Source organism: Carcharhinus amblyrhynchos, chromosome 9 (assembly GCF_965287045.1).
Source record: "Carcharhinus amblyrhynchos chromosome 9, sCarAmb.v2.hapA, whole genome shotgun sequence".
Lineage (NCBI taxonomy): Eukaryota > Metazoa > Chordata > Chondrichthyes > Carcharhiniformes > Carcharhinidae > Carcharhinus > Carcharhinus amblyrhynchos.
Window position 1 is genome coordinate 19,993,105 of NC_137332.1, and position 14,989 is coordinate 20,008,093.

At 43.5% G+C, this 14,989-nt stretch overlaps 1 protein-coding gene across 1 annotated transcript in view; it reads right to left on the bottom strand.

The window, feature by feature from the left end:
- Window positions 1-14,989, bottom strand: part of LOC145347633 (dihydropyrimidine dehydrogenase [NADP(+)]-like) — a 710,299-nt gene that overhangs the window by 422,570 nt on the left and 272,740 nt on the right. The window contains exons 4-5 of the mRNA XM_080195279.1: window positions 6,160-6,247; window positions 2,056-2,217 (exon numbers count right to left, since the gene is read on the bottom strand). Of these exons, the coding sequence (XP_080051405.1) occupies window positions 2,056-2,217; window positions 6,160-6,247 (250 nt within the window). The remainder of the gene's footprint in view (window positions 1-2,055; window positions 2,218-6,159; window positions 6,248-14,989) is intronic.

The following is a 14,989-nucleotide window of genomic DNA, read 5'->3' on the forward strand; positions in this document are numbered from 1 at the left end:
ACCTTCCAACGCGCTCCCCCAGTCCTCATTCGCCAATTCTTCTCTCATCCTACCGTACTCCCCTCTGTTCAAACAAAGGACGCGCGTCCGGGAACCCACTTTCTCCTCCTCCATCTGCACCAGAAACTCCACCATACAATGATCACTTTCCCCAAGAGGATCCTTCACCGCAAGGTCCCTAATTCTACCCGCCTCATTACATAACACCAGATCCAAGATAGCTCGCTCCCTCGTCGGCTCCAACACTCACTGTTCGAGGAAACTATCCCGGCAGCATTCCTCAAGCCCACCGCGACCCAAGCCAGGAATTGAACCCAGGACCTAGCACTGTGAGGCAGCAGCTCTAACCACTATTACCCAATGAAGCCAGGCTATTTCAACAGTGGTTTATCAAAATTAGAAAAAGAGCATTCCTTTTTTCAACACAAGAGTTACTTGTAACTGCACCATAAACTGTAGCTATCTGGTCAAGTCATTGTGCATTTTTAACAAAGTACAGTAAAATACTTTCACCATACCGCTCCTTGTGGTACAGTAATCACATTGGGGCATTTAACAAGTCAGTGGGAAATATATACAATCAAGGCTACAATCAGAAAACATTGAAACATTGAGAACAGAAGCAGGAGGAGGCAATACAGCCCCTCGAGCCTTCTCCAATATTCATTTTGATCATGGCCGATCATCAAATTCAATATCCTGATCCTGCATTTCTCCCATAATCCTTGATTCCTTTAGCCCCAAGAACTATATCTAATTTCTGCTTGAAATCACACAACGTTTTGGCCTCAGCTCCTTTCTGTGGTAGTGAATTCCACATATTCACCACTCTGTGGGTGAAGAAATTTATCCTCACCTCAGTCCTAAAAGGTTTACCCCTCATCCTCAAACTATAACCCATGGTTCTGGATTCCCCCACCATCAGGAGCATTCTTTCTGAATCTACCCTGTATAACCCTGTTAGAACCATATAAGTTTCTATGAGACTCTCCTCACTCTTCTAAACTCCAATGAGTATAATCCTAACCAACTTAGTCTCTCCCCATAAGACGAACCTGCCATCCCAGGAATCAACTTGGTAAACCTCCACTGCTAGGACTCATGTACTTGCTTTATTTACATTAAATTCATAAAGTCACTTACAAATTATTAAGAATCAATAAAGAAATGCACTTGGAGTATTGCATGCAGTTCTGGTCACCACACTATCAAAAGGATGTGGAAGCTTTGGAGAGAGTGCAAAGAAGGTTCATCAGGAGGTTGCCTGATCTTGAGGGTGTTGGCTACGAGGAGAGGTTGAATAAACTAGGATTGTTTTCGCTGGAAAGATGACGGCTGAGTGGAGACACGACAGGGGTCTACAAATTTATGAGAGGCATGGATAGGATGGATAGTCAGAGGTTTTTTTGCCTAGGGTGGAAGTGCCAATTACAAGGAGGCACAGGTTCAAGGTGAGAGGGAGAAAGTTTAAGAACGATGTGCAGGGGAGGTTTTTCATGTAGAGGGAGTGGTGGATGCCTAGAAGGTGCTGCCAGAAGAGGTGATGGAAGCAGGCACATTGGCAACATTTAAGAGGCATCTGGATGGGTACAGGAGTAGGGACAGAATGGAGGGATATGGATCGAGTAAGGGCAGAAGGTTGTTTTTGTAGTTTAGTTAGAGGATCATGATTGGCACAAGCTTGGAGGGCCAAAGGGCCTGTTTCTGTGCTGTACTTTTCTTTGTAGCACGTGAATAGCAGCTCCTGCACTTATCACATGGACTTTTTTTTATGAATGGCATGGAATGTTTGTGAGCAAACAATTCCTGCAATGAACTCTTTAAAATAAACAATGCGTCATACAGTAAACATTCAGTACCGTTAGATCAAAATCCCTGTAACAAATATGTCATAAAATGTTCAAAACCTTTTATTGTGTTAAAATCACTGCCACAGTTCTGTGAAACAATCAGCTACTTGCACAAACGTGATTCTTAACTAATGAGAACATAAACTGATAGCAACGCAAGTTTGTAAAAGTTCGCTGAATGCCAGCATATGTAATATTGAAATACCTCTGTGGCAAACTGTTGCAATCCGCCTATGTTAATCGCTCCTTCTTCCGACGCGTGCAAATTGCATCCTCCTACACACAGGTCCGAGGTTGGGCAAACCATCCCACAAGTAAGACCGAGGGGGTTGTCAGACAAAATGGTTCTGGCAGCTCCATAGTAGTTCTATTAAATTAATACAAACAGGAGCTTCAGCAAAATGTACAAAAATAAAACTAGTTTCTCATAAATAAGTGATCCAAATGGAGATATTAATCAGCTAATTGTTAACGATGTTTAACACAAAGAGAGATGTTTAATGAAAACATTACCAGCATAGGAATAAGCCTTGCCAAAAAAATTGCAGTGCAAAGAATTGTTTAAGCCATTACATCATAGAATCATAGGCCTGAATTTTACCATCCCGCCCACCACAGAAATTGGAGCAGGCAAAGGGCAGACTATGGAAAGGTTTCTGCTTGCAGAAGGAGGCCATTCAGCCCACAGAGCCTGCACCAACAACAATCCTACCCAGGTCCTATCCTCATTATCCCTGCTAATTCCCCTGACACTAAGGGGCAATGCAGATGGTCAATCAAGCTAACCTGCACATCTTTGGATTGTGGGAGGAGACCCATGGGGTGAATGTGCAAACATCACACAGTCACCTGAGGCTGGAATTGAACCTGAGTCCCTGGCGCTGTGAGACAGCAGTGCTAACCACAGTGCCATCCTGTTATCAGGATAGAGAAGTTGAATTAGTCACTGATCAGAACTTTAAGATAATTTGAGGAAACAAATTAGGAGTGTATTGGTGATGTTACTGGGTTAATAATCCAGAAGTCCAGGATAATGCTCCGAAGACAAGGGTTTAAATCTCACCATGGCAATTAATGAATCTGGAATATAAGGCTAGTCTCAGTCATGGTGACCATGACAGCTATCATGGATTATGATAAAATCCCATCTGGTTCACTAAATCCTTCAGGGAAGCAAATCTGCTATCCTTACCTGGTCTGGTTTACATGCGATTCCAGACCCACCGCAATGTGGTTGACTCTTAACTGTCATCTGAAGTAGCCAGCAAGCCACTCAGTTGAAGAGTAATTAGGGATGGGCAACAAATGCTGGCCTTGCCAGCGATACCCACATTCCTTGATGGAATAAAGAAAAAAATAACTAAATATGAAAAGAAATTGACGTTTTTCTCCAAGCAGACAATAGAACGATTGGGATAGGCCAATTTAATATGTGTGCATGTTTAAGAAGGAAGAAGCCATGTTTATAGTGCAAATCTCATGCTCTCACAACACCCCAAAGCACCTAAGTCAAGAAATATTTCAGAGGTGCAACTACTGCGATCCGGTAGGGAAATGGAGATGTTAAAAGTTTGTACACTCTGTAGGTAGTTCCCTTATATATGAAAATGTTGTTACATGTTAGATCAGCTGCGGGATGAAATCATATTTTAATTCTCCTGAGTATCCTGTGCATTTATTGCCATCTTATGAACTTTTTTCTCCAAAATATTTGGATGGCAAGGTGCTTTTCTATTTTTCAAAAGAAGCAAACATGCACGTACCACTCTAAGGAAACACGAAAGTAAATGTTAGGGACCAACGTTAGTTTTCCAAGGCAGGAAAAGGTCAGATTCCATATTAAATTTCTGAAGTCCAAGGATATGTCTTTAGAAAAGCAAAGAGCATGAGACTGTATGGTAAAGTTTAAACAATGAACTTTAGTTGCGAGGTGATGGAAGTATAGACCCATTAATATATCTGTAAATTTTACATTCAGTTGAAGGGCTTGGGAGAAAGAAATTAAGAACCATACTGCTTAAACTGGGAGTGTTTTTGATTGACTAAGAAAGGTCTGAAGATAGAGAGCTGAACCCCAAGATATGGGAAGTATACTGGGGCAGTGGTCAATTGACAAATCTGGGTAATGCTGAACACAGCGTAAAAAGTCCTCAGAAGAAGAAGTCCCTTCACCAAAGTTCCTTTATCTACAAGATCCAACAACACTATACAGAGTGCTCTCGGCATGCAGTCTACATCCGGAGTGCCAGAGGAACTGACACTCCTGTTTCAATACAGAGCATGGCACCCCCTGATTGGGCTATCAATTTGGCCCTAAATCAGGGAGTTCATATTCAAACAGGCTAACCTCAATTGCCTGATTAAAATCATTACAACAGATGCCAACAAAAGCATTGAAAGTAGGCCAGGTGCTTTAGAATATATTGTGCAAGGAAAACCTGAGATTAAATAAAGTAATGCCCCAGCATAGTAAATATATCTCAAAGATTGCAATAAAGAGAACTTATTTATGCTGCAAAGTTGAAGACTGGTATTCTCTGATGAAGGGTCATCCAGACTCGAAATGTTGGCTCTATTCTCTCCGCACACATTCTGTAAGTACGGCTGAGATTTTCCAGCGTTTTCTGTTTCTGTGACTGGTGCTCTCTGATGGAAATGTTTATCTGGAAGAAGACATTGCGATGATTTTGAGCCGGTCTGCAGGAATGGCGGCGTCTGCTCAAAATTCAGAGAGTGCATCCCAGAATTTAATGAGAGGAAATTTCATTCTTTGAACATGAGCTGATGAATGGATTGCTCCTTTTTGGCTTCTAACTTCTATCCATGTGACTTCATTTGAAGAGCATTCTAAGATGCCGTCCCTCCTTACTGCTGTAATTGCTTCCCTGATTAAAATTGCGACATCCTTTCTACCTGACATCCCTTTTACCTTCTTCCCCATCCTGCCTGAAGATCCTACATCCTGGAATATTGAGCTGCCCCTCTCTCAACTATGACTCAGTGACAGCAATGACATCGCTCCCCCATGTTTCAGGAAATGGAAATCGTGTCTGACTAATTTATTAGAGATTTTTCAGGAAGTATCATAGATCATAGAACAGATCATAGAATCCCTAAAGTGCAGAAAGAGGCCATTCAGCCCACTGAGTTTGCACCAACAACAATCCCAACCAGGCCCTATTCCTGTAACTCCATGTATTCACCCTGCTAGTCCACCTGGCACTAAGGGTTAATTTAGCATGGCTAAACAATCAAACCCATACAACTTTAGACTGTAGGAAGAAACTGGAGCACCTGAAGGAAACCCATGCAGACACGGGAAGAACATGCAAACTCCACACAGACAGTCACCCAATGCTGGATTTGAACCCAGGTCCCTAATGCTGTGAAGCAACAATGCTAACCAGTGTGCCACCGTGCCGCCCCAACAAGAGCGGATAGAGGGGAACCAGTAAATGTGTTGTTTTTCAGAAAGCATTCACCAGACAAAAAGTTAAGTCATAAGTTAAGAGCTTGTATGACTCAGGGAGGTAGTCTGGTATCATTAAGGAAGTGGAGAGGTTGAAAGAAGTGGTTGTACAGTAGGTGTGCTAATGCATGTGTGTAGCCTGGTGTGGAAAAGATGGTTAGGCTTGCTTGAAGGGTGTCACCATATTGCTGGGTGTCTTCACTGGATTATTCTGATCTTTCTTGGCTGGTCAAGATGATTGTATTTACAGAGGCTTGGTGTGGAGCCACTTATTGTATTATAGCTTGAGCTATGTGGGTTGCAAGGTGAGATGTTGAGTTTATGAAATTATTTGTGGGGGTGGGTGATGTGACAGTATACCTTAAAAATAGTCCTCTGGACATTTTGCTTTTTTTACTTACATTAATATAGACTGTGTCAGTGATTTCTGAATACATAATCACATTGTAAACTGGAACAGTCTGAATCGAGGATTTTGCTGAATGCAGTCTCGATTTCACATGCAGTATCAGCTTGGACAAATAAATGTGATGCAACATGCAATCCATCGTTCTCATGTAAATGAAGGCATCACGTCTGGCTGAAGTAAATTCTTTAATGCCGCAAGGTTTATAAGTGAATGAGAATTCTGAACATGAGCAAAAATTTTTAATCCTCAATGTAACAGGAGTAAAATGAATGGCTTTGACCTGGAGTTGGCCACCCCATTACCATTCTACGGCATCTGAAATCCAACCTCCTGAACTAGTTGCAGCTTTGTGTCAGGGATTTAATTTTGGTAAGCCCTACTTCACATCATTTATCCTTTACAGATGGACCTAAATACAAGTCACTTCCTACCTTGTTTGCAATGCTGGTGATAAATGACTTTATGTCCAGATTAGTGGGGCAGCTCTTCTGACAAGGAGCATCGGCGCATTTCAGGCATCTGGAAGATAAAGCAATCTAGTCAAGAAACGTCAATTACAAAAATTGCTTAGACCCAGCTGTGATAAAATTATCCTCTTACCATCCGAGCAAGAGGAGGAAGTGAATTCATACCCCAGTGAAAAATCAGAAAATCCCAACAAGCCACTAATTCCAATTACCTTAAAAGGAATAATTTCTGCAACCTTAAAATTTAGCAAAGATATATAAAAAAAAACTGGCGAAAAGGAACAAATCAAAAGCAAGAGTCTTCCCATATTGGTGACATTCATCAGGGAGAAAGATAATGGCCGGAATTCTCTGGCCATTCATGTGAGTGGGATTTTCCAGTCCCGTCAGGAGTGTGCCCCGCCTGGGGGTTCCCTACTGGCGTGGGGTGACATTAATGGGAATTCCCATTGACAGCAGTGGGACCAGGGAATCCTGCTGCTAGCAAACAACGTGTCACCTCCTGCCAACGGGAAACATGTGGCTGGGAGGCCGAAGAATCTCACCCAATAAGTTGAATAGCCAACGTGGTAGGTTAAAGAACGCAAATTAAAAGGATGACATCAACATCATCCGGATAATTAAAAAAAAACACAAATGGAGGAGTAAAATAAAGGGATGTCAGGGCAAATAATCCGGGCCCCTGAGCAATGCACTCAATGGTATATTCCTTCAAGGCTCTTTCTTTGTGCATGAATATTAAAGTATGAAGAAATCAAAACATCATTTATTCAGAGTGGAAGAACGTCTGAGAAAAAAATCTTATGTGTTTTTAATGGGAACAATTCTAGTGCATTCCAAAAATACCAAGTCTCAGCAAAGATTCCATACAGCATCAGAACTAAGACTTTAAATCCTGTTTCACATAAGGTCATAGAATCATAGCATCCTACAGTGGAAATGGATGCCATTCAGCCCACTGGGTCCTCGCCAACCACAATCCCATCAGAGAATCCTGAAATCAGTTTTCTGCCTGCAGGGGGAGTGGGTGGGGCTTAAATTGCCAGAAAGCCAGCTGACAGCAACAGAAGGTGCAATTGCACAAGTACAGATCTCTGTTCTGAGAGCAGCAGAGAGACTCTTCACAAAGCCTCTGCTGCTTTCAGCTGACCTCCGTGGCCTAAACCCACGCTACCGCAGGGCCCCATGGCTGATTGTGAGCCTCCCCAGTGGGCGCAATGATAAGATCGCACCACCCCTTCTCCCCAGTCTCAAACTCAGCATCTACCATTTTCACCAGGAAGTCGGAGGGAGGTAGGGTGATCAGAGCAGGGGAAGGTATTTCGCACATTTATGGGTCACAGAGGTAAAAACATATTTAAAAGTCCAGCTGCTTTGATACAGAAGAATTTTTTTGTCACTTAGGTTCCTGAAATATGACTTGTAGACTTTAAACACTCAAAAAAAAGGTCTTAGCCAATGAAAGCTTTTTGAAATAATCATGCACCTTTTTGAAAAGGTTCAGTTACCCCTTTGGGATTGTTAACAATTTATTGCTAAAAGTATATGCTCTGTAGAACTGTCAAACTGTCAAGTCATTTAAATCCTCTGCCCCATAAATGTTGAAAAAAAGCAATCTGATGTGACTCATTGTGTTGAAAAAGAAAATCGGTGCTTGCAATTTCAATGGATGTTCGTTCTCATAAGTCTGTGAAGTATCATTATAGAATTAGTGCTGCTTGACTGCTTCCATTATCACAGTGAGGTGCCTCTATTTCCACTGTTTGATTGACAGTTCCAAGTGTTTATGAATGGATCAACTTTCTTCGATATTGGTCTTGGGATACAAATGATTGTCTTTATAAAGGATTAAGCACTTGAAATGATTTAAATGTATCAAATGAGTTTTTGCCATGTAACGTGTTTAAAAGTGTATAATGAGCCCATTGTAGACATATCAAACTTTACTTTATTACAGTTTGGCTGCTGAGGTCTGCTTATGGTGAATATTCAATGAATTGGCATGGATGGCATAACTAAAAGGGTGCTGGGTGTGGGGCCATGGGTTGGCAAAAAAATTGGCACCTGGTATAAGAGGATATGTAGGTGAGTATGGGGTCATAGCTTGTCATGAGTTGGCATTAAGTTGGCATGAAAAGTGGGTAGAGGGGTATTAGGTGGCATACAATAGTATAGATGGACAAGGGCATTGTGTGTGTGAGGGTGAGGGTCCATGACGATCTTGGCAGTTGGCAGCTGTTTTAGCTGACTCCAACTGAAGATTGTGGCCCCAACTCTAGTTAGCATCCTGACCATTCAGCAAACTTTTTTCTGAGTCAGGAATTTCCCCAACTCTGCATACTGACTCATGAAAATGAGGCCCAATGAGTGGAACGCTGCTCTCTGTCCAGTATTGCTTCAATCATGTTGGTTGTAAAGCCAAGTTATCTAACCCTGGGTTAGATTAAAATTGGCTCCACTTTTCCTCCCTTGATTTCCTCTTCAGCATTGCCACAATTGTATTTTTGCCTCTGTCCTTCACTGATGCTTCCAAAGGCAGCAATGGAAAACCTCTCATAGTTCAAGCAAACAAAGGATCTGATATTTATAACCAGGCAACCAGGTAAAAGGGGGAGATAGAGAGGTACCAGGGGCAAGGTTTGGGGGGGTGGGTAGGGGACCAGCAACAGGATTTCCAACCTGCTGAGAAACTCCCACCACAACTGGCCAGTCAGAGGCCAGAGGCGTTCCAGTACTTGGAATGAGAAGAAGGCATACGACACAAGATCAGAGCTGTTGAATGGTGGGGACTCTCGCTCAGGCCATATTAATAGGCCCCGGCATGGGGGAGGAGAGGTAGGGAGTTGAGAATGGGGAGGATAGGGCAAATTTGGAGAGGCCACAGGGCAGGGGAGGGCAACCTGGCCTGGGGAACACTTTGGGTGGGCTCTCAAATGCACGCAAAGGGCCTGTTAAGGAAGCCCACCTCCGCCTGTCCCATCACCAGTCCTGGTAGAGCACTGTGGTGGGACCTCTTGCCTCCATTCCGCTAATGGCTTGCAGCAGCAGCTGAATGTGGCCCTGATTGTCAATACTTAAGGGCCTCAATTGACTGACTGGTGGGTGAGCCAAACAGCGCCACCTCCATCGCTGGTAAAATTGAAAATTGCAGTGGGCACAGAGGCAGGCTGGTAGGTAATGGCAGACTATGCCTGCCGGATTAAACATTCTACCTGTGGGGAAGCATTAAATCCAGCCCATTTTATTTATGTATTTATTAATCACGAGTAGGCTTACTGCAATGAAGTTACTGTAAAAATCCCCTGGTTGCCACACTCTGGCGCCTCTTTGGGTGCACTGGCGAATTTAGCACGATGTGGATACGCCGGCATTGGACTGGGGTAAACACAGTAAAAAGTCTGACAACACCAGGTTTTAGTCCAACCGATTTATTTGATAGTAAACTCACAAGCTTTCGGGTTAGTCCCTTTGTCAGGTGAACGGAGAGTCCTGGCCTCAGGTGTAAAGATTCGCATTCTAATCAGTAATCTCTAAACTGTCTGTGCTTTATAAGCTCTGTCTGAGGCCAGGACTCTCCATTCACCTGACGAAGGGACTAACCCGAAAGCTTGTGAGTTTACTACCAAATAAATCGGTTGGGCTAAAACCTGGTGTTGTCAGACTTTTTACTGAATTTAGCACGGCCAATGCACTTAACCAGCACATTTTTCAGACTGCGGGGGGAAACTAGAGCGCCTGAAAAAAAACCCACGCAGACACAGGAGGAATGTGCAAACTTTGCACTGATACTGACTCAAGCCAGGAATCGAACCCAGCTCCCTGGCACTCTGAGGCAGCAGTGCTAACCACTGTGCCACCATGCTGCCCATGGTCATATGTGAGTTTGAACTTGATACCGAATGAATATAAGGAATCTGCAGCTAGACCAGTTAATTAGATTCACCTTAGTAGCTCAATTGATGTTATTAATTAATCTGTTGTAATTTTGTGAGCTGTTATAAATGTTACACAAAGAAGCCTGACTAAAATGACATTTTGTGATAAAGGGGCGGGATCTTCCTTTGCCTCTGAAGAAAGGAATGAAGCAGTGACAAAGGGATCAATGCCACCAGCACCTACAATTGATAAAAAGCGGAAAGTGTGGAAGTTATTGTGTAAATACATGAGAAAACTCAATAATACAATGAGCCAGAACAGGCTGCCTAATTAATGACAAGATTAATGTGCAAGGGCCTTATTAACACGTATACAGGATCATAGAATGTTTACAAGACTGGAGGCCATTCAGCCTGCCAGCTTGTTGCAAGCGAGTCACACCACGTGAATTACAAAGCTGAATAATGATTGGTACCACTCCACCACTAGCCTCGCAAAATGGCAGCGCATCCCCAACCTCTACACGCGTTTCAAGAAATTGTTTTATATTGCCTATTAACTGCCAGCTAAAAAGGCCTAATTTTTTTTGCTGTGGGTTTAATGTTGACATTTATCTTCCTCCATGAAGCTTGTATGGCCCAGAAGGGAATTATTGAATTAGTGGAGTATCAGTCCTACTGAAATGTTGTTTGCTTTTTAAGTTTTTTTTTAACATTTTTTCTGATTTATCCTTTTTTCTTTCCTCTTATTTGGGGCAGCACGGTGGCACTGTGGTTAGCATTGCTGCTTCACAGAGCCAGAGACCTGGGTTCGATTCCAGCCTTGGGTCATTGTCTGTGTGGAGTTTGCACGTTCTCTCCACGTCTGCATGGGTTTCCTCCAGGTGCTCTGGTTTCCTCCCGCAGTGCAAAGATGTGCAGGTTAGATTGATTAGCCATGCCAATTGCCCCTTAGTGTCAGGGGGATTGGTGGGGTCACTGGGATAGGGTTTGGGTGGGATTGTTGTCAGTGCAGCTGGTGGGGCTGATTGGCCTCCTTCTGCAGTGTAGAGATTCTATGAATTTATTCTAATCTTTCTTTCCTCATCTTTATTCCTCTTCCCATGGCAGTTTTGACTTTAATTCATCACATATCCTGCTCCACCATTCTATTATTTTTTCCTTTATCTCATTGGGTCAAGGTCCCTTTCATTCACCAGATTTCAGACGTCCCATTTGCCATCACGCTGTAAGCAGTGCAAAATGTTTCCAAAATGAAAAACGAGGGGAAAAAATCCAACTGACGGACATGTTCCAGAAAATGCCAAGTCATGTATGAGGACTAGGATTTTACTACCTATATTCCATTCTACACATTAATTCTGAAATCAGTTTTATCTTTTCCTGAAAGATTGTGTAGGAGTCAAGAGAGTTATCTCAAAATCTGTCTGTTCCTTATGGACATTTTGCAAGCTCCAAGGGTCAAATGAGTCTTAACCTTTTATTTGGACCTAAACTGGATTGGCACTCTCTTCAGTGAAGGCTTATAAGCTGGATCATTATTTGGAACAACCTTTTCGAGTTTTGACACTTAAAACCATTGAACTGAACATCACATCAACCAGAGAATATAAACAGCTCATTCACCACTAACTGGTTACATCTAGGTATAAAATAAGGCTTTAAAAAAACAATACATAGGCCCCGATTTTACCATCAAGTTGCGCCCGTTTATGGGAGCAAAAACTTGGTAAAATCAGGTATAGAACATAGAACATTACAGCGCAGTACAGGCCCTTTGGCCCTCAATGTCGCACCGACCAGTGGAACCAATCTATTGACCCTCTAACCTAAGCTATTCCAATGTTATCCATGTACCTATCCACTGACCATTTGAATGCCCTCAAAGTTGGCGAGTCCACAACTGCTGCAGGTAGGGCATTCCACGACCTTACTACCCTCTGAGTAAAGAGGTATGAAGCCAGTAGCATGATCTGCGCCCGTCTCCGTGCCAGGTCCGCCTTTATCCAGGCCCGAAAATGGCCACAATCGGGACCACACGCCAAAAAGGGCGCGATGGCCATTTAAAGGCATTTGCATGCATTTAAATTGATTCAATGGGCTGCACGCCTGGCGCTTCCCCCCTTTACCATCGCATTCGCCCGTCCAGATTTGGCGCGAAACGGACATGCTCCATATAAGTCCAATTCAGGCATTCCAGTTAGTGAGGAGGTAGGTGCTGAGAGTCCGATGGCTTTCTGCTTGAGAGCAATGGGGAGGAGGGGGAGGTGGGTTTGAGGGTTCTCTGTTTGAGATCAGTGGGGTGGGGGGGTTCCACTGCCACTCTGCCTGAGATTGGGGTAGATCGATCTGGGTGGCGAGTGGGCGGGGGGATAAAGGAGTCAGTAAGGTTGTGGGATTGGGGCAATATCTGTTGGAGGCATTATCCAGCCAGATAAAGGGAGCCTCTTTCTTTTTTTTCTCTTCTGCGCATGCGCAATTGGAGCTGTCAATCGGAACTACAGGTTTCTGCAGCATTATTTGGAATCGCTCATATTTTTCAGGCAGAGTGCGTATGGGGACATGGAAAATCCCACCCAGTGTTCCTATTCAATACATAGATCCGGAGATGTATTTAAGACTTTATTTTAGGCTTGACAAGGTGTTACCTCACTTGCTCTGTACTGAACCAAACAATGATTACTTTCAATTTCAATGGAAAAGGTAAAAGGGGCTTCAATATCCAAAAGGGTTTTGGACTGTGTTCTTAACATGGGGATGCTCTTGAACAGGAAGTCCTGGACATCCTTCTGACAATTGAGGAGGATTACACCAGAAGTTATTGGCTAGAAGTAGAAATGAAATGATCTTGAGTGGAATACCTTGACATCTTTGGAGGACATATTATGGCAAGTGATGGCTGGTACAGAATTATTTTAAATAGAAACACAGAAACATAAAAGATAGGAGCAGGAGGAGACCATTTTGCCTTTTGAGCTTGCTCCGCCATTCATTATGATCATGGCTGATCATCCAATACCCTAATCTTGCTTTTTCCCCATGATCCATTCCATCCCCCCCCCCACCCCCCACCAAACCAAGTGCTATATCTAGCTGCCTCTTGAATACATTCAATGTTTTGGCATCAACTACTTCCTGTGGTAATGAATTCCACAGGCTCACCACCCTTTGGGTGAAGATATATCTCTTCATCTTCGTCCTAAACAGTCTACCCGAATCCCCAGACTGTGACCTCTGGTTTTTGACTCCCCCACCACCATTGGGAACATGCTCCCTGCATCTATCCCCTATCTAGTCCTGTTAGACTTTTATAGGCGTGAGATCCCTGCCTCATTCGTCTGAACTCCAGCAAACCTATATCAATCTCTCCTCACACATCAGTCCCGCCATCCCTGGAATCAGCCTGGAAATGCAAGAATTCAATCAATGATATGAAATGTGAAATAGGCTGCATTCACTGCCTATTATACACAAATACTAAAGAGCTCCTAATCCTTTGTCCAACTGAATTCACTAACCCAAGAGTAACAGAATGGCAAGTGCTTTGTTGTTTATTGGATAGAAGTATTTCAGATTTGGTATCAAGTGCTTCCAGTTTGTATAAATTTTAAAGTCAACTGAAATGAAGGCAGTTTCATCTTTGCTGAATTCATCCAGAATAAAAAGTTCCGGTGAAAGAGGATTATTGCCGTTACCTGGGCGTCACTTCAACTGCAAGTCACGATGATATTTTACAGCAACAGATTGAACCATTTTTCCATACCGTGCCAGATATGTAATTTAAGGGGTTTCTCCCGATGTAGTAACGACACTGGGGCTAACGAGTGGAAGCTAGCTTTGAGGATTATTGCAATCAGTTCTCATCCCTATAGCGAGTTCCACGACTGGGTATAACTTAACCACAGGCAATGCTTGGGGAGGGCAAGGTTGTTTGAAGGAAAAGGAACAAAGAGCTTTTTTTTTGTTCTGGCGTACCTATTTCCCATGATAAGCCACAAAGCTATTGTGGTTTGCACACGCCAGATGGTAAAGTGCGACATCTGTGCAGCTATACTTTACTTTCAGGTAAGCCAGATTTAAGGTCTCTCTGTCCTTAGGGAAATTCATTCCCTGGAAACCTCATCCTCGGTTGTTTGCCCTGCCGTGTAAACAACGGAAGATCGCTCAAAGAGGAAGGAAAATCTGGGAGAACCCAATTTCACTTAAAGTAATTTCCACTCTCCTTTTACCGAACAGTGAGGGCAGCCCGTTTTCAGACAGCAAGAAACACGAGTGACGGCACGGTGGCACTGTGGTTAGCGCTGCTGCCTCACAGCACCAGAGACCGGGATTCAATTCCCAGCTTGGGTCACTGTCTGTGCGGAGTCTGCACATTCTCCCTCTGTGTTCTTCCGGTTTCCTCCCACAGTCCAAAAGACATGTTGGTTAGGTGCATTGCCCATGCTAAATTCTCCCTCAATGTATTCGAACAAGCACGGGTGTTTGGCAACTAGGGGATTTTCGCAGTAAGTTCATTGCAGTGTTAAAGAATCAAGAAATTGATGCTATAGATCGAGAGTGAGAATTTTTTTGGTAAATATTGGCTCAAGTGCATCTTGCAGCTCTATGCTACAGGCTCCCTCGCACTGCACCCTTCCCACGTCACTATCTAAAGTTTTGGTGGGAACCACTCAGCTGGATTTTATGGAGCATTGCGTTCCCAACCCAACATCCACTGAAAAGTTATGGGTGGGGCGAGGGCTTGTGTCCACCCATGGTATTGTTGGCTGCCCTTAGCAACTTAATATTGGGATCACTGCTGGACTTTCCCCTATCCTTGAAGGAAGGCCTGCCTGAGGAAACTCGCTGGCCAGTTGGCCAGCCAGTAGCTTTGTAGTGGCAGCAGGGGCTGTTTCGTGTGCTGGCCACTCCTGGGAGAG